The sequence below is a fragment of the Staurois parvus genome, unplaced genomic scaffold (assembly GCF_062004578.1).
Source record: "Staurois parvus isolate SC_StPar_1 unplaced genomic scaffold, SC_StPar_1.0 ptg000710l, whole genome shotgun sequence".
Lineage (NCBI taxonomy): Eukaryota > Metazoa > Chordata > Amphibia > Anura > Ranidae > Staurois > Staurois parvus.
Window position 1 is genome coordinate 330001 of NW_028318506.1, and position 19379 is coordinate 349379.

General features: G+C 42.5%; 1 protein-coding gene across 4 annotated transcripts in view; it reads left to right on the forward strand.

The window, feature by feature from the left end:
• Positions 1 to 11466, forward strand: part of LOC149445779 (tumor necrosis factor receptor superfamily member 10B-like) — a 50635-nt gene extending 39169 nt beyond the window's left edge. For 2 of the 4 annotated variants that reach the window (XM_089653398.1, XM_089653400.1), the window contains 3 exons: positions 3265 to 3284; positions 5237 to 5357; positions 10577 to 11466. In XM_089653398.1, the coding sequence (XP_089509524.1) occupies positions 3265 to 3284; positions 5237 to 5357; positions 10577 to 10869 (434 nt within the window). In that variant the 3' untranslated portion in view covers positions 10870 to 11466. The remainder of the gene's footprint in view (positions 1 to 3264; positions 3285 to 5236; positions 5358 to 10576) is intronic. The other 2 variants (XM_089653399.1, XM_089653401.1) reach the window with 1 other exon arrangement.
• Positions 11467 to 19379: the final 7913 nt, after the last annotated feature.

Sequence of the window (19379 nt, forward strand, 5' to 3'; positions counted from 1 at the left end):
CCTCCTCCCTCCATGCTGCCAAACAGGCCTACTTCTTGACCCTCATCAAGGCCCTCTCCTCCAATCCTCGCCGACTCTTCTCTGCCTTCAACTTTCTACTCTCTCCACCCCCACCTCCACCCAGCACCTCACTCACTGCCCTTGAGATTGCCAATCACTTCAAAAACAAGATTGACACAATTCGCAAGGACATTGCCGCAACTCACACGCCCTCTCAACCCGTCCCCTCTCACACAGCTACCCCCTTATCCCCCCTCCCCCTCGACATAACCCGCAGGGACTTCGTCGCTGCTCAAACTCTCTCCAACCCCCTTCACCCTCACTCAGCTACCCCCTCATCACCCCTCACCCACGGCCCCACCACTGCTCTGACCTCCTCTTCCACCCCACCCTACATTCCTCATACTGAAGCTCCCCCCACACTCCGCACCTTTGACCTTACTACCATCGAGGAAGTCTCCAAGATCCTCTCTGATGCCCACCTCACCACCTGCCCCCTCGACCCTATCCCCTCACAACTCCTACGACCTTCCTCCTCCTCGATCCTACGCTCCCTCACCCACATCTTCAATCTCTCCCTCTCCTCAGGCACTTTCCCCTCCCCTCTGAAACATGCACACATCACCCCCATACTTAAAAAGCCCTCCCTGGACCCCAATGACCCGAACAACCTCAGACCCATCTCCCTGCTCCCATTTACATCTAAACTCCTCGAGCGCCTAGTCTACACCCGCCTATGCTCTCACCTCAACGACAAGAACCTCCTCGATCCCCTACAGTCCGGCTTCCGTCCCCTACACTCCACAGAAACTGCCTTACTCAAACTCTCCAACGACCTGCTAACCGCCAAAGCTAATGGCCACTATTCAGTGCTCCTACTCCTTGACCTCTCTGCGGCCTTCGACACAGTCGACCACCCCCTCCTCCTCAAAAAACTACACTCCCTCGGCCTCAGAGATTCTGCTCTCTCCTGGCTCTCATCCTACCTGTCACAACGCTCCTTCAGCGTTACCTATAATGCTACCACCTCCCCCTCACTCCCCCTCTCTGTCCTCGGGCCCCTTCTCTTCTCCATCTATACCTCCACCCTTGGCCAACTCATACACTCTCACGGCTTCAACTACCACCTCTATGCCGACGACACACAAATCTATCTCTCAACCCCCCACCTCACCCCCTTGGTCTCAGCCCGAATCACACACCTACTGAGCGACATATCAGACTGGATGTCGCTCCATTTCCTTAAATTGAACCTCTCCAAAACTGAGTTTCTTGTCTTCCCCCCAGCCCGGACACCACCCCCCATTGATTTCTCCGTCACGTCCAACAACGCTACCATCAAACCCGCCCTGCAGGCCAGAGTACTGGGTGTCATTCTGGACTCCAACCTATCCTTCCAGCCCCAAGTCCAATCTTTAACAAACTCGTGCAGACTCCACCTCCGCAACATCGCCAAAATCCGCACGTTCCTAACCCCAGAAACCACTAAACAGCTCATCCACTCCCTCATCATATCACGACTCGACTACTGCAACTCCCTCCTCACTGGCCTGCCGCGCCGCTGGCTATCCCCACTTCAGTCGATCCTGAATACGGCTGCCAGACTCATTCACCTTTCCAACCGCTCTGTCTCTGCCACCCCCCTCTGCCAATCCCTCCACTGGCTTCCGATTGCGCAACGGATCAAATTCAAAATCCTAACGCTGACGTACAAAGCTGTCCACCATACTGCCCCGAACTACATCACTGACCTAATATCCAAGTACCGCCCAGCACGCACACTCCGCTCCTCACAAGACCTCCTTCTCTCTAGTTCCCTGGTCTCCTCCTCCCATGCCCGCCTCCAGGACTTCTCCAGGGTGTCACCCATCCTCTGGAACTCCCTGCCCCAACCCATCAGATTATCACCTACTCTCCTCTCCTTTAGGCGCACCCTGAAAACCCATCTCTTCAGGGATGCCTACCCCACCCCCTGCTAACTTGCCGACCTCCTCCTGTACCACTATCCCCTCCCTCCTAGATTGTAAGCTCGAAAGAGCAGGGCCCTCGATCCCCTCATGTTTTTGCATTGTATTGGTATTGTTCTGTCACATGTTCTGTCCCCCTTTGTAATGTACAGCGCTGAGCGAACTATTGGCGCTTTATAAATACTGTATAATAATAATAATAATATCCCATATCAGGAGACCAGGAAGCCTGATCCATGAGAGCTTGCTGCTGGTTGTCAACATTTATGATTACAAAGCGCTATTTGACCACCTTAACCAGGGTAAATTTTTTCTGGCGAGTGAGGAATTCACTTATTATTTATACGTGGTGAAATAGAAAATTCTTGACCTATGGGACTACATTTCTATGGGACTGTCACTCAATATATGTTTACTATTCATTATATTCTGTCTGGGACTATTATTTGCTTTATGTCACTGATAGAAAACTCTATTTTTTGTCATATGATATATTTGATTTAATCAATCAGTGCCTACCTATTCACAAATGTATCTAATATTTGTAGGTGTATTACTGCTTTTTTAAATGAAATAAATATGTATTTATTTATTACACTATGGTTGGCTTCACTGCTCTTCCACTTTGTCAAGACAAACTAAAAAATATATAGTACATCTCTGCAATACATGCAAGTTTCCTCTTGTTTTATCCACTTATAGACCCTGCAAGTACAGAAATGTACATTTAAAACTGCCAGAGATGAGATCTGCAGTGGGTGTCAGTAGTATGTTAATGACACCTCAAATGCAGGTCGCAAATGCGGCGCGTTTGCCTGCACTGGATCACATGGTACAAAAGCACGGTTGCAGTGCTTTTCTTAAAGTAGTGCATGCACTACTTTTGGTGCGATGCTGTGCGATTTTAGCCCATTCACATATAATGTGCTGAAATTGCACAGCACAGAACTGCATGTGAACTGAACAGGAACTCAAAGTGCATTTCTTTGCGGGCATGATGTGAACCGGCCTTAACATTAGTATGATCATTCTGCAGTTTGATGTTGTGTTTATCATCTTTTATGTATAGGATACAGAAACCAATATTTGTTAACTAAAACATAAATGCAGTACCATGTGGCTAACTAACTATAAAATATTCGCATCCTGTAACACCTTCTGTGAACATCAGAGGAATATAATATTCAATTTCATCTTTTTAAGTTGACTTTATTTGAGTGTCTTGTGATAAGGTAGAGGTGTTTAATTAAACCATGTAGAGCATGCCATAACTGTTGTTTGTTCTGTCTTTTTTCAGGGTCTAAACTCTTTGGTAAAGTAAGTATGACATCTATTGATTGTATAAAAATAATGTAATAATATACATTCTTTTGGATCCAAAGCAATTTAAATTTCAGTATAGATGGGTGATGCATGAGTAGCATGTGCCTGAGCACAGGATATACGTCAGGCACATAATTGAAGTTATCTAGCACTGCTGTGATTGCAGCAACAACCAATCCAAGCCTGTCTTCAAAAATGGACAGTGAGATCTGATTGGGTATATCACTTATTTCACATGTGTGAAAAGATCTCTCAACCTATCAATGATATAGCTTGCTTTGGTAATACATGTCCTTTATTTACTTATTTTTTGTTTCAGGTACTTGTATAGCACCGTCAATTTACACAGCACTTTACATTTATATTGTACATTCACATCAGTCCCTAACCCTAACCCTAACTTTAATAAACTACGTTATGTTTGGAATAGAATTAAACAAGCATTTTAAGCTGGTTGCATAGTCAACTGCAGACTCCTAAAAGACAGTTACTTGAAATAAATGCAGGAATGTTATATATATATATATATATATATATATATATATATATATATATACATACAAACACTATATTGCCAAAGGTTTTGGGACACCCCTCCAAATTATTGGATTCAGGTGTTACAATCACCTCCATGGCCACAGGTGTACAAAATCAAGCACCTAGGCATGCAGACTGCTTCTACAAACATTTGTGAAAGAATGGGTCGCTTTCAGGAGCTCAGTGAATTCAAGCTTGGTACCGTGATAGGTTGCCACCTGTGCAATAAATCCATCCATGAAATCTCCTTGGTACTAAATATTCCACGGTCAACTGTTAGTGGTATTATAACAAAGTGGAAGCAACTGGGAACAACAGCAACTTAGCCACGAAGTGGTAGAGCACATAAATGACAGTGGGGTCAGCTCATGCTGAAGCGCACAGTGCGCAGAAGTCACCAACTGTCTGCAGAGTCAATAGCTAAAGACCTCCAAACTTCATGTGGCCTTCAGATTAGCACAACAGTGCGTAGAGAGCTTCATCGAATGGGTTTCCATGGTCGAGCGGCTGCATCCAAGCCTTACATCACCAAATGCAATGCAAACGTCGGATGCAGTGGTGTAAAGCATGCACCACTGGACTCTAGAGCAGTGGAGACGTGTTCTTTGCAGTGACCAATCACACTTCTCTGTCTGGCAATCCAATGGACATGTCTGGATTTGGCGGTTGCAAGGAGGACGGTACTTGCCTGACTGCATTGTGCCAAGTGTAAAGTTTGATAGAGGGGGGATTATGGTGTGAGATTGTTTTTCAGGGGTTGGGCTTGGCCCCTTAGCTCCAGTGAAGGGAACACATAAGGCGTCAGCATGCCAAGACAATTTCATGCTCCCAACTTTATGGGAACAGTTTGGGGATGGCCCCTTCTTGTTCCAACATCACTGCGCACCAGTGCACAAAGCAAGGTCCATAAAGACATGGATGAGCGAGTTTGGGGTGGAGGAGCTTGACTGGCCTCCTGACCTCAACCCAATAGAACATCTTTGGGGGGAATCAGAGCGGAGACTGTGAGTCAGGCTTTCTCGTCCGACATCAGTGCCTGACCTCACAAATGCGCTTCTGGAAGAATGGTCAACCATTCCCATAGACACACTCCTAAACCTTGGGACAGCCTTCCCAGAAGAGTTGAAGCTCTTATAGCTGCAAAGGGTGGGCCAACTTAATATTGAACCCTACGGACTAAGAATGGGATACCATTAAAGTTCATGTGCGTGTAAAGGCAGGTGTCCCAATACTTTTGGCAATATTTTGTGTGTGTGTGTGTGTGTGTGTGTATATATATATATATATATATATATATATATATATATATATATATAATTTATTTATTTTTAAGTGTATTGGATGTTCAAATATAAATGTTAATGTGAACACCTGTAGGATAGTTCACACTCATTGTTTTATGCTCACAGCTAACTTTACATATCTGCTGCAAGGAAAATGAAGACCACAATGAGGCCAAAGGAGACCTACTTCAAAGAGACATTATTCTGCAGTTTAAGGAAGGAATCGATAGAGACATGAAAGAAGAAAGTAAGTGGGCATGTACTCTTCACACATGCTTCTACATCACCCATTTTATCTTATTGCAGAGATTACATTTGGAGTTTTTAGGTAACATCTTAGATATATATACTCATGAAACAAAGATTGTTTGCATACAATGACACCTATCATTTAGTGCCACTCATAGACTTGGGATTGTGTTAAGGAGATTTGAGCACTGGACAATCATTCTTAACATAAACATGCACTTTAACCAATGGGCATCCCCCCATGTATGACAGTGTTTGTGCTTGCCCTTTGGCTGCTCATGAAGAACTCAGCCTTGTCACATGGCGAAAGAGAGGGGGTCCTCAGTCCAGTGTAAGTCAAAAGTAACAAATTGGTGCTTAAGCTAACCATACACTGAGAAAATTGTGGACTTTTGCTAATGAACTGAACAAAACTTGATCAGTGGGTGGCCAAGTCAGCACCACTTCACCCAGCATTGACAAATCGAAGTAGCTGGGTTGAATTTTGATGGCTGAACAGCACATGCATCCAATTAGTTGCGATTGAGTACTCTGATAACCAGAGGCATCAATACAATACATTACAGTACAATAGGAGATTCGCCTAAAGACTCTGCTTAGCATGGATGGTGGGATCTGTTAGAAAAGTCTGAGGGTGTATGGACAGCTTTAACCTTCTTAGTGGTAATCCCGAGTGTAGCTCAGGGTAAAATTTCTATACCAAGAGCGGTAACCCCGAGCTACACCATGCGGCGTTGCTCTGGGGGTCCCTGCAGCACTTACCTTGTCATTTGCTCCCGCGATGTGTCCCCTGCAGCGTCCCCGGCCATCTCCTCCGGCCGATGCCGGCATCCAGCTTCTGTGTTCCGGTCCCTGTGACGTCGGGACGTACGGGCGCCGAAGCGGGAAATTTTAAATTTTTTAAAAATGTCATTTTTGCTGTCATTGCTGTTTCAATGCATTTCACATATATTTGGTCCCTACTGCTTTGTCCTGCGCCCTGCCTGCATTTTGAATGTTCTTTCTGCCTGGAAACTTAGAAAAGTCTGTGGCGTCCAAAAAGCGTCCCTTTACGTCAAAAGCGGTTTTAGAACAGCGATAGTAAATCAGAACCACTTGCAGAATTGAGTGATAATGATTCGTGGGGAAATTCGTCATCAGACACTGAAAACGATTTTGCGACTTTGCTCAGCGATGTGCGAATTTGCCTCTGTATTTCAAATTTCAGTGTTTTTGGTTTGATTATATTATTGAATTAAATTTATTATTATTATATTATTATTTTTTATGATTATTTATTAAATTATAATTTATGATTTCGTGTTTCAAATTTTATCATATCCGAAATGTTTAATAGACTGTTGTTCGTACAGATTTCAGTGAGTTATTCCTAAAAATTACAGCCTACAATAAAAAACTACATATTTCCATGCAAAAAAATGGTACCGCTTTCAGCACAAAAAATCGGAAAGAATCATACCGCCAAGGAGGTTAAAGAGAGTGGCTGAACAAGTGCAAGAGACAGAAGGGAAGGGGACAGTATTAACAAAAACCTTTTACTATGTACTGCATGGATGCAATTGGACTATCCATCAAATATTCTGGCCACCATCTGGGACCCAAAAAATGATACTCAGGTCACCAGAGCATGCATGCTTGATTGATGAAAGGTAGAAACTTACTGATGTTTTTGTGATATTTTTGTGAGCTGCATACTTTGCACATTACACAGTAGAAGGTGGGATAAAATATGATGTCATGTTATATCAGAAAAGTAAGATTTAAAGTAGACTAATTCTAACCTAAATTTATGAAACACATATAGAGTACTAGAAGGACTAAATAACATTTCTGGAAATCAACTCTGCTCATTGCTCCCTTCTATGTTGGGAACATGTCCAATGGCCTAGGTGCTTCTATCTATTTTGTTTAAGAGAAGGCTCAGTATTCAGACTGGCTGATCCTTGGTCCTTCAGCAAAGATCATGGGACCAAAGCGCTAGCATTTGGTAACATGAACAGAACAAGAGAGCACTTAGGATAGTATTTTCTCCAGGAAAGTTTAGTATTTCAGCTCTCCAGCTACTCTAATCTTCTTAGCATGACTGTTAATATAGATTTTGCTAAAAGTTGAATAATGGTCTCTTTTAATTGCAAAAAGAAAGCAAGTTATTTTTTTATTCAAATTATTTATTTTAAATACAACAGTTTCCATCCTCAGAAAGTATTACACAAAATGGTTAAAACTGCAAGTATGTCACAAAAGAAGAAAACCATAATACAGTCATTCCGATGTTGTCAGGTATCTTAGTATACATAAGCATAGATTGTAGCCAACATGGAAAGAAAACACCTCGGATGACACTGCTGTAACTTTTTCCAAAAAACTGAGAGAGAAAGCATAGGAAGAAGAAGGTGGCGAAAGGAGAGAAAAAAGAGCAAGGAAGAAGAAAAAAAAAGGAGAAAAGAAAGGAGGGGGGCCGAAAGGGGAGAGGAAGGAAAGGGAATGTTAGGTGATGGCAAGGAGAGCTTAAAGGGAAGGAGAGCAGGGTAGTGTGTCGAGTGACCATGTCCAGAAGCACAGCTAGGTGTAATCAGACTCTAGACAACCTCCTAGATTGTAAGCTCCAAGGAGCAGGGCCCTCGAACCCCTCATGTATCACATTGTTTTGGTTTTGTACTGTCTCATGTATTCTCCCATTGTAATGTACAGCACTGAGCGAACTGTTGGTGCTATATAAATACTGTATAATAACAATAATAATAGACCATAGGGTGACTCACCTCGAGAAGGGACTTCCCCTCCTCCACAAAGATGAACATGTTCCATAAGGCCCATGTTTTGGAATACACCTCATGCTTGTCTTATTTTGTCAGTACCAAATCTTCCAGTACATTTAGCTCCTCTACCCTTTGGAGCCAAACTCCAAAATATGGAGGTTGTGGGTCCTTCCATTTAAGGGATATACAAGATTTGGCAGCGTTCAGAAGGTGTCGTAGAATTGAACGTTTGTAAACTTTCGCTGGAATGTTGGTAGCATGAAGAAGAAAAAAAGCAGGATCATCGGGGACCTAATAATTCGTACATTTTTTAACAATCCGACGGACCTCCTGCCAAGAAGAAAGCTAGTTATTAATGGGAGACTTTAAAGGGAATCTGTGAAAACACTCACTCTCCTAGATTGTAAGCTCCAAGGAGCAGGGCCCTCCTATCCCTCTTGTATTGAACTGTATTGTTACTGTATTGTCTCCCGTTATATTGTAAAGCGCTGAGCAAACTGTTGGCGCTATATAAATCCTGTATAATAATAATAATAATAATAAAAACAGGCATACGGTATTTGATTTTGAGGAGATTGTAACCCTGTCCTCTGCTTCACTTATTGATCAGTCAGTGACCCTGTAATAGTGTGCAGCTAGTGACTTCGAGACTTTTCAGTTACTGGATAAATAACTTATCAAGCACTGAAACAAGGAGAATGATGCCATCCTCCAAATGCAAGTTGGTAAGGGCAGCAGCAAAGTTTCAGGTTTCTTTAAAGTACATGTGCACGTTCAAACAAAGTTCACTTATCCTTTTAGCCTCCCACAAAAGCCCTAAGAGCATTGCCATCTTGGATGTGATATCAGCGACATCAACAGACTCAGAGCCGTCACTCTATATTATTCCGCTTCTCTCCATCCCCGGCAGCTATATAAAAGGCTATGTAAAGAGGTAAGGGGAGGGGCGGAGGAGCTGGGCCAGCACAAAGTAATTATATGCTCTCAGAAGTGGAGAGGGCTATGATGAGCAAAAGGCAGCTGTGCTACGAAATTGACTCTTCCTGCAGTAGCCATATGTTCAAGCAAGTTTAACCTCCCTGGCGGTATGATTATTTCAGATTTTTGGTGCTGAAAGCAGTACCATTATTTTGCATGGAAATTTGGCGTTTTATATTGTAGGCCTGTAATTCTTAGGAATAACTCACTGAAATCTGTCCGAACAAGAGTCTAGTAAACATCCCGGGTAGGATAAAACTTGAAACACGAAATCATAAATTATAATTTAATAAATAATCATAAATAATAATATTATAATAATAATAAATTTAATTCAATAATATAATCAAACCAAAAACACTGAAATTTGAAATATAGCGCCAAGTCCGCACATCGCTGAGCAAAGTCGCAAAATCATTTTCAGTGTCTGATGACGAATTTCCCCACGAATCATTATCACTCAATTCTGCAAGTAGTTCTGATTTACTATCGCTGTTCTCTAGCTGGTCTAAAACCGCTTTTGACCTAAAGGGACGTTTTTTGGACGCCATGGACGTTTCTCAGTTTCCAGGCAGAAAGAACAGTAAAAATGCAGGCAGGGCACAGGACAAAGCACTAGGGACAAAATGTATGTGAAATGGTTTGATACAGTAATGTTTTACTATGTGATTTTAGTGATTTTTGTGAATGTCACTTTTTGTCATTTTCAAATTTGCCGCCGTTCTGTCCCCTGTACACTCGCAGGGAACGGAAACCAGATGACAGATGCCGGCATCCGCTGGATTACATTGCCGGGGACACTGCAGGAGGGACATCGCGGGAGCGCAGGATAAGGTAAGTGATTGAGAGATCGCGGAGCAGCGCCGCATGGTATTCCCGAGTGTAGCTCGGGGTTACTGCTTGTGGTACTGAAACTTTACCCTGAGTTACACTCGTGAATACCCCCAGGGAGGCTACAGGCACTTTGCAAGCGAAGAAAAATAATTAATGGAAAGGAGAAGATTACAAGTAAGCATTTAGGATGTTTGATTTTTTTGTGCTTTTAGCTTGTTTAAGTTGGTAGTAGGATCTCTGTAAAACCCCTAACATCCTTAGCTCCCTGATGCTCTGTTCAGCCAAAGGGTGTAAGGAAAATATCCGTTACTGCCAGGTATGGTATTTCATCTTCATGAGACAGTGCTGGTGCTTAGTGATTGGCCCAGTGCTGTCACATGGGCAAGGGTTAATCAGTCCATTATAAGCTCTCACACAGGACTGTTTTTATTCTCTCCCAGCATGGAATGTCAGAGATGTAAAGGAAAGGTGAGTATGTGCTGTTGGTGGTTGGGGGAAAGAGGAAATTGATACAGAGAACATATAAAGCTGTGAAAGTCACATAAACCAAGTAAACGAAAATCTAAAATATGAACTCAAAATATGTGAAGTAATATAAATAGGAATTTACTTTTGCTTAACACATTCTGTCTTGCTTTCTTCACAGTCATCCCCAGATTGTGGCCCATTATTGTGCGAAAGGTTCCCATTAAAGAGTTTTCAAGTTTAATGCACTCTCTGGGACTAAGTCAAAATGAAATTGAAAGCGCTAAAGTGGACAACCCTAGCAATGTTAATAATCAGCACAGTGCCATGCTGCAAACCTGGTACCAGAAAGGTGCGTTTGACATCAATACACTCCTAAAAGCCCTGCGGAGTCTAGACATGGAAAAAGCTGCACATGACATCACAGATCAGCTGATCAGTGAAGAACTGTACGTCCCACAGATCCAGCAATAATACTCGATCATTTGCATGTGGTACTGCCTCTGTTTTCGGTTTTGACCTATGGCCTGGAACCCGATTCTGATTTGTCAATGTGTACTTGGATTGATGATCCAGACAAACTTTTTTCTTTAGGCTTGGATAGAGTGGGAAAGAGTTATAAACCCTTTGTTCTAATTGTTACTGCAGTCTCACCTCAGGATATTACCCCCCCCCACCTTCTTTTCACACTTGAAGGAGATCTACCCAAGGGGACATAAAGAGCCATATATACCTGACATAGGTGCCAATCATTCCCACTCTACTGGAAAAAAAATGTTTTTATTGATTTCTGTTTCCCCATTGGAGAGGCTTCTCTTGCTTCTTGTTCTGTCCAACACAAAATCTCCCAAATGGGGAAACAGGCAATAATCAAAACTTGACAGGGAGTCTAACTGTTTCCCACTCCATCCAAAATAAAAAAAAAGGTTTTGGATGGAATTTGGCTTTCTAATGTAAATATTATTCTACTTGTATAATTTTATAATGTATATTTTTGTACAAAAAGTAAAACATATAAAAAATATAAAATATAAAACTACCCAAAAAAAAATAAACTCATCAAAAACCAAATTTCCTGTGTCTGTTTTTTGGAATATGTTTTTTTTGGGTCAGAGCTACACAGGAGATTTTTAGCAGCTCAGACATGCAATTAATTGCTAGGTGTAGCAAATAGGGCTCTTTCACACTAATGTTTCGATCGGGTCTGCCTGCCCATTTTTCAGGCAGACCCGATCGGAACCACCATTCTCCTCTTTGGAGTGGCGAGTGTAAACACCGCCAACATCCAATCCACCAAAAAGGGACAGATGGGGATCCAATTCCCCTTCCGTCCGTCAGATCGGATCGGATGAAAACGGACAGGTGGTCCGTTTAAATCCGCCCGCCCATTGAGGAGAGCGAGCAGCTCTGTTTCCGCTTTACAGCAACGGAGGGGACACAGCTGGGACACAGAGAGCCGCTGAGCAAGCAGATCCACTAAACTGGTCCGTCCCGTGTGAAAGAGCCCTTAATCATGAAATGGATGTAAACCAATCAGTCTTGGATGATCACACAATGATGCAATCATGTCAGACTGATCGCTACGTTATGCTACTAAGTGTTATTTGTGTACCATACTGCATAGATGGGCATTTGTTTTTAGTGAAAAAATTGCTACACCTTGAAATGATCGCTGGTGGTTTCAGTAAATTAGTTGAGCTACTAACAATCCCCCTTGTAGCCCTAGCCAAACATGTGATGGAAGCTGATCCCCAATCGGCAGCTCAAAAGCCACCCATATACAGCTGCAAGAAAAAGTATGTGAACCCCTTGGGATTACGTGGAGTTTTGCATGAATTGGGCATAAAATGTGCTCTGAACGTCATCTAAGTCACAACAATAGAAGAACACAGTCTGCTGAACATAATACTACACAAACATTAGATGCTGCCATGGTTTAATTGCACATAACATGTAAACATTCACAGTGCAGGGAGGAAAAAGTATGTGAACCTTTGGACTTAATAACTGGTTGACCCTCCTTTGGCAGCAATAACCTCAACCAAACGTTTCCTGTAGTTGCAGATCAGACCTGCACAACGATCTGGAGTAATTTTGGACCACTCCTCTTCACAAAACTGTTTCAGTGTAGTAATATTCTTGGGATGTCTGGTGTGAATCGCTCTCTTAAGGTCAAGCCACAGCATTTCAATCGGGTTGAGGTCAGGACTCTGACTAGGTCACTCCAGAAGGCGTATTCTGTGCTGTTGCAGCCATTGTTTTGTTGAATTACTTGAATGCTTTGGGTCATTGTCCTGTTGCATCACCCATCCTCTGCGGAGTTTCAGTTGGCAGACAGATGGTCGTACGTTTTCCTGCAAAATGTCTTGATAAACTCTGGAATTCATTTTCCCATCAATGACAACAATCCATCCAGGCCCTGAGGCAGCAAAGCAGCCCCAAACCATGATGCTCCCTCCGCCATGTTTTACAGTGGGGATGAGGTTTTGATGTTGGTGTGCTGTGCCTTTTTTTCTCCACACATAGTGTTGTGTGTTCTTCCCAAACAACTCAATCTTGGTTTCATCTGTCCACAGTATAGTTTGCCAGTAGTGCTGTGGAATATCCAGGTGCTCTTTTGCAAACTTCAAACGTGCTGCAATATTCTTTTTGGACAGCAATGGCTTCCTCCGTGGTGTCCTCCCATGTACTCCATTTTTGTTTAATGTTTTCCTTGTTGTAGATGTGTCAACAAAAATGTTAGCATGTGCCAGAGATTTCTGTAGGTCTTTAGCTGACACTCTGGGATTCTTCTTTACCTCATGCAGCATTCTGCGCTGTGCTCTTGCAGTCATTTTTACAGGACAACAACACCTAGGGAGAGTAGCAACAGTGCTAAACTTTCTCCATTTGTAGACGGTCTGCCTTACCGTGGACACATGAACATCAGGGCTTTTGGGGATACTTTTGTAACCCTTTCCAGCTTCATGCAAGTCAACAATTCTTGATCGTAGGTCTTCTGAGAGCTCTTTTCTGCGAGAAATGGTTCACACCAGACAGTGCTTCTTGAAACCAGTAAACCCAAAACAGGTGTGTGTTTTTTAAGGGCAGGACAGCTGTCAGCAACACATCCAATATCATCACACTGATTGGAGTCAAGGTTGGCTCACTCCTGGCTCCAATTAGCTCTGGGAGAAGTCATTAAGCTAGGGCCTCACATACTTTTTCCTCCCTGCACTGTGAATGTTTATATGTTATATGCAATTAAACCATGGCAACATCTAATGTTTGTGTAGTATTATGTTCAGCAGACTGTGTTCTTCTGTTGTTGTGACTTAGATGACGTTCAGAGCACATTTTATGCCCAATTCATGCAAAACTCCACGTAATCCCAAGGGGTTTACATACTTTTTCTTGCAACTGTAAATGCAAAACTGTGCTAGATCAATGTTAAATCACAAGTGGCCAAGAAAGCCAACACAAAGCTCACAAATGTAGTGAATGAGCATACAGTCAAAAAAGTACTGATCATCTGTAATACACACGTAAGAAAGAAAGAAAGAAATTACATAGAGAAGCAAACCCAAAGCTGTCAAAATATGAGGAACCCTGAACTTAGCAGTTCAGATTAGGCCCCTTCTCCATAGAGCTGTTGTAGTTCTTTAAACAGAATGGGGGAGGGGGATAGAACCTACATCAAGTTTTTGTTTGTGTCCCTGCTGGGTAGATTTTCCCATAATTCATGTTGGGACTAAATAGATGAGAAATATCTCAATGCGGTCAAGGACTGCAATGGCCCCCCCCGTATTTTGTTGTACTGCTATCACAGGGATATATTAACCTCTTGGCGCCGGCCGAACGCAAATGTGCGGCCTCCTGGCGTCTGGGCCTAGATGCCGAGTGGCCGCATATTTGCGTTCTATTACAAAAAAATGTGCTGACCGCGTGCTCCCTGCACGTTTCCAGCACACATGTCCGGTACTCACGGAAAGGTCTCGATCTCCTCTTTCGATAGGGACCTATCTCGATCATGTGACCGCCGTGACGGCGTGTCATGGCGGTCACTTGACCCTAAAGCCCGCCCTACCTCCTGGCTTCTGAAACCGGGAGGCGCCAAGGAGTTAATATACTGAAAGTGTTGCTGCTTTGACAGTGACTCTTTTTTTCTGATAACCACTAAGGCTAGGTTCACACCTGTGCAGTTTGCATTTGATCCGTTTCTGCAGTGCGTTTTGCATTTTTGCACATGCATTTTTGCCACGTTTTTGATGTGCTCTGCGTTTTTTTTTATTGTTGCTAGGCAGATTTAAAACGCAAAACGAGGCAAAAACGCATCAAAAACACACTACACACTTTTCTGCAGCGTTTCCATTGAAGTCTATAGAAGCAAAATGTATTTATTTATTTCAGGTACTTATATAGCACCTTCAGTTTACGCAGCGCTTTACATATATTGTACATTCACATCAGTCCCTAACTCTCATGGGGTGTACAATCTAAGGTCCCTAACCTACATTCATACATACACATACTAGGGCCAATTTAGACAGGATTCAATTAACCTACCAGCATGTCTTTGGAGTGTGGGAGGAAACCGGAGTACCAAGAGGAAACCCACGCAGGCACAGGGAGAACATGAAAACTCCATGCAGGTGGTGCCATGGCTGGGATGCAAACCAATGACCCTAGTACTGCCAGGCGGAAGTGCTAACCATTTAGCCACTGTGCAAAATGCAACTTTTTGTGTTTAAAAAAGTCAGTGACCCTTTCCAAAAACCACACCGGTTGAACCTGTCCCATAGAAAAATCATGTTAAATGGACTATAGTGCATTTCTGCAAAATGCTGCGGAAAATGCTTAGGTGTTCCCTCGGTAGTCTGATGGTACCATCAATGATTTTGAAAATCGGTTGACCAAGTCATAAAGTTCACCCCATGAAAGTTCTGTTCCTTCCAGGGCACGGTTCATGCGCATATTCTTTTCGGAAAAACGATCGTATGATTTGACCATCATTGAGTCGAAAATTGGTTGTTTTTTGTGAATTTTCCTGCATGCCCGATCACCGAAAAGGGGAGGAACCACGAAAATCGGCCAGTGCCATTGACCCACTAATAGAGCAAAAATCGAACGATTTTTCTTAGGTCTGATTATCGGATGAAAAAATGGATTGAATTGCGATCCATGTATGGGCAGCCTTACTTGGGTGAGGCCAAAACCACACCTGCTGAAATTTTACACCTCAGTGTTTCGTTCACAGGTTTTCACATTAAATTCACATTTTCCATGACTTTAGTAGAGTAGACCAGCAATAGGTGCACAAGTTAGAGTTGTATTCAGGCCATTTGTCTCTTTGCACAGCTTCAATAGCAATTGCTCCAGTTTAAAGACACAGTATCATCTTGTTCATGCAGGGCAAGTGGCAGGGTGTCTGCAAAGGATACCCCACCTCTTTCCTGACCCTGGTAATACTTACCTAGCCTGTTCTTCCTCACTGATCCTGTACAACCAAAACTGCAATCAGTATTGTTGGCAACCCCTAAAGGTCAATTCTTTGATCATGTGACAGTGCTTGTGCCTAATGATTAGCTTCTAGACCCGAACACTGTTACATAGGAGTAGATCACATGCTCCCCCATACTCAGAAGCACCAATTAGTGTGCCACTGCTACAGAGGAAGGAGCAGTGAAGTAAAGTGAGTATAACGGGGTTGGGGGATGTCCTTTTGCAAAGATGTTGTAACCGTGCCATGCTCAGGCTGAGCTGGTATTGACAGGTTATAAACCATGAACTTGACACGGAACACCCAGGAACAATCCAAGCAGGTTTGTCCTACACTTTTATTTAGCAAGGAAGTAAACAAACAACATCAGTGCAGGAGGGCTTTGTACAAGTCCATAGCATTCAACAATATATCTGTTGTCTGAGCCACTAATTAAACTCAAGTATATACCTGACCAACAGTATGCCCCATAATGGATTCCCCAAAACATTAGTGTCAGTAGGAATAATAGTGCCCCATCATTAGTGTCAGTGTTAGAGGAATAGTGCCCCATCATTGGTGTCATTGACACCAATGATGGGACACTATTCTTCCCACTGACACCAATGATGGGGTACTATTCCTTCCAAACTGACACTAATGATGGGGCACTTTTCCTCCCACACTGACACCAATGCTGGGGCACTATGCCTTCCACACTGACACCAATGATGGGGCACTGTTCCTCCCACTCTGACACCAATGATGGGGCACTATTCCTCCCACTGACACCAATGATGGGGCACTATTCCTTCCACACTGACACCAGTGACGGGGCACTATTCCTCCCACACTGACACTAATGATGGGGCACCATCGTTGGTGTCAGTGGGAGGAATAGTGCCCCATCATTGATGTCAGTGTGGGAGGAATAGTGCCCCATCACTGGTGTCAGTGTGGGAGGAATAGTGCCCCATCATTGGTGTCAGTGGGAGGAATAGTGCCCCATCATTGGTGTTAGTGTGGGAGGAATAGTGCCCCACCATTGGTGTCAGTGGGAGGAATAGTGCCCCATCGTTGTCAATGGGAGGAATAGCGAAGTCGCATGATTTCCAAGTTTGGTGAGATGCAGATTTCAATTGCGATTTGCAAGACATCTGACACAGATGTCTATGCAAATCGCACCAAAACTAGTACATGTACTATTTTAGAAATAGGTGTGGCTCCAACCAAGTCGGAACCGCACTGATATGACTGCACTAATTGCGGACAATAGGGTTCGACTTGGCATACGATTTGCAAGTCGCATGGCATGCAAACCACATACCAAGTTGCACCCAATGTGACCGGAGTATAATTGATTGATTCATATCAAATGATTGTTTGATTTTCACTTTATTTTTTATCTCACAATTTATCACTGGGAATGTGTTTCACTCAATAGCTGATCACAGCACTACTGGATTATTTATGTTTATGTACAGCTTATTTTTTTTATAGTGGCAGCAGTGATCATTATTTGTTAATTATTTGTTACCTTTTGAAGTAATTTTTTAAGCACGCATTCCTTTGCAAGGGTTTTTGTTTGTGTTTTGGAATTATCACTTTATCATGTGCTGGCACAGCCCATCTGTGGTCACAAAAGCTGTCTTTTCCTTTGCCCTGTCTATTAATGGAACCTGCCAATACCCTCTAACAAGATCAAGGGTGGCAATGTACCTAGAAGGACCCAGCCATTCTATCAATTTCATGGGATAAGCATGCAGAACCTCAGAGTAGTAACAACAATGAGGCTTGAAAAACACCCAAACTGTGTGGAGGGAATCAGTAACAAAAGGTCAGATTTAAATCTCTTGTTTGTTGTGGGCAATCAGAGAGAGCAAAATATTAAAAAAAAAATCCCACTAATACACATCTCAGCTTTAGGGCCAATTCACTCTAGGAGCATGGGTATGGTGTTGGAATTCCCCCAGATTCTGTCCCTTCAAAGCAGTTACTACAGAAGATTCAGACCATTGAGAGTGAGGGATGAGCGTATTGGATCCAAGGGTTCCAGATCTTCAGAAACTGTTTGTGCGAGTCAGTAAGTATGCTGGTTAACTTTTCAATTCTTTGCTACACCCTTTTATATGTATGAGTCATGGTTTGCCTGGTAACTACAAAGACAAAGGTTGCAAGCTTATGCTGGGCTTTGATAAATGTAAATGGAGGAGCATTAACCAAGGATCTGAAGGGATGAAAATTGTGAACAAACTTTGTAAAATTTTGAAAACTTTGGTCTAAAAGTGACATAACGGTGGGCACCATATGTGCTATACATCCCTGGTATCATTACAGCTATAATCATTTATCTGATAGACCAGGTGAAGATGTGCTAGCCTGGAAGAGACCATGTGCTATCAAGCTAAAACTGAAATCTGATTCCTGAAAGGTAATGTTGGTGGTACTGGTGGCAACCGTAGTCAGAATTAGCTGCCCCTCTTTAGACCTTGAAATGGTCACATCCTTCTCCCACTTTGACACATATGCATGAGTCATGGGAATAGATAGTGGGTTAAGATGTGACTATAAAATGGAAGTAAGCTTGGAAGTTAAAGGGGTGTAGCCAATGCTATTTAGACATGCCTTTGCTTGAGAGATAAAAACTGTAAATAATGGTCAGACTTGATCAGGTTTAGAGCTGTGGTTCCCCACAAGGAGATTAAATGGTAAAAGATGACAGAAAAGATGATGAGTAGGGACTCCATGGGTTCCACATTTTTTAAAACTTGTTTTTGGTATTATGAAGAACATTTTCCAATTTTTATTGATATTTAAGTAGCTCACATCTACTAAATAGGCTACTAAAAACTGCACAGTTAAATTGTGGACAATGTCAGTCAGTGTCACATTCAGTAAAAATCAGAAATGTTTAAGCTGCAGGTTTAACAGGTAAACCACTCCTAAAATACCAACATAAAGAAGAAAAAGGATTGCCTGATCCAGGAACTACCACCAGTGGACTACTGAAGACTGGAAGAAGGTCCTAGGAACTGGCGAATTACAATTTAAAAGTTTGCGTACACTGTCAAGTAGGTAAAAGGATTGTTCCACAATGATTGAAACCAACTAACAAACATAGAAGAGAAAGTTTGATTGTCTGGGACTCTAATTCTAGATCCAATATTTGATTTCCAAAGAATTACATAAATGTGTTTAGATGTTAAAAATGCAAAAGTTGGCTACTTTCATGAGTCAAAAATTTCAATTCAGTTTTGTTAAACAAAGCAGTTGCATGAGTTAATATTTATCTCCAATTGTTTATTTGTTCTATCCTTTAATTTCAGAATATATTAAGCCAATAAACTGCATATAGTTCAATAATAAAATTTAAATGGTTGCTTGAAGACTTTTGACCAGTAGTATGTAGAGAATCGTACTGTAAAAGTCCACAAGGTAGTGGAAGGTGCCACATCCGAAGCTGCAACAAACTAAGAATATAAAGTCCAAACAAGGACCATAGGTTTTTAAGGCCCTACAAAAAGGA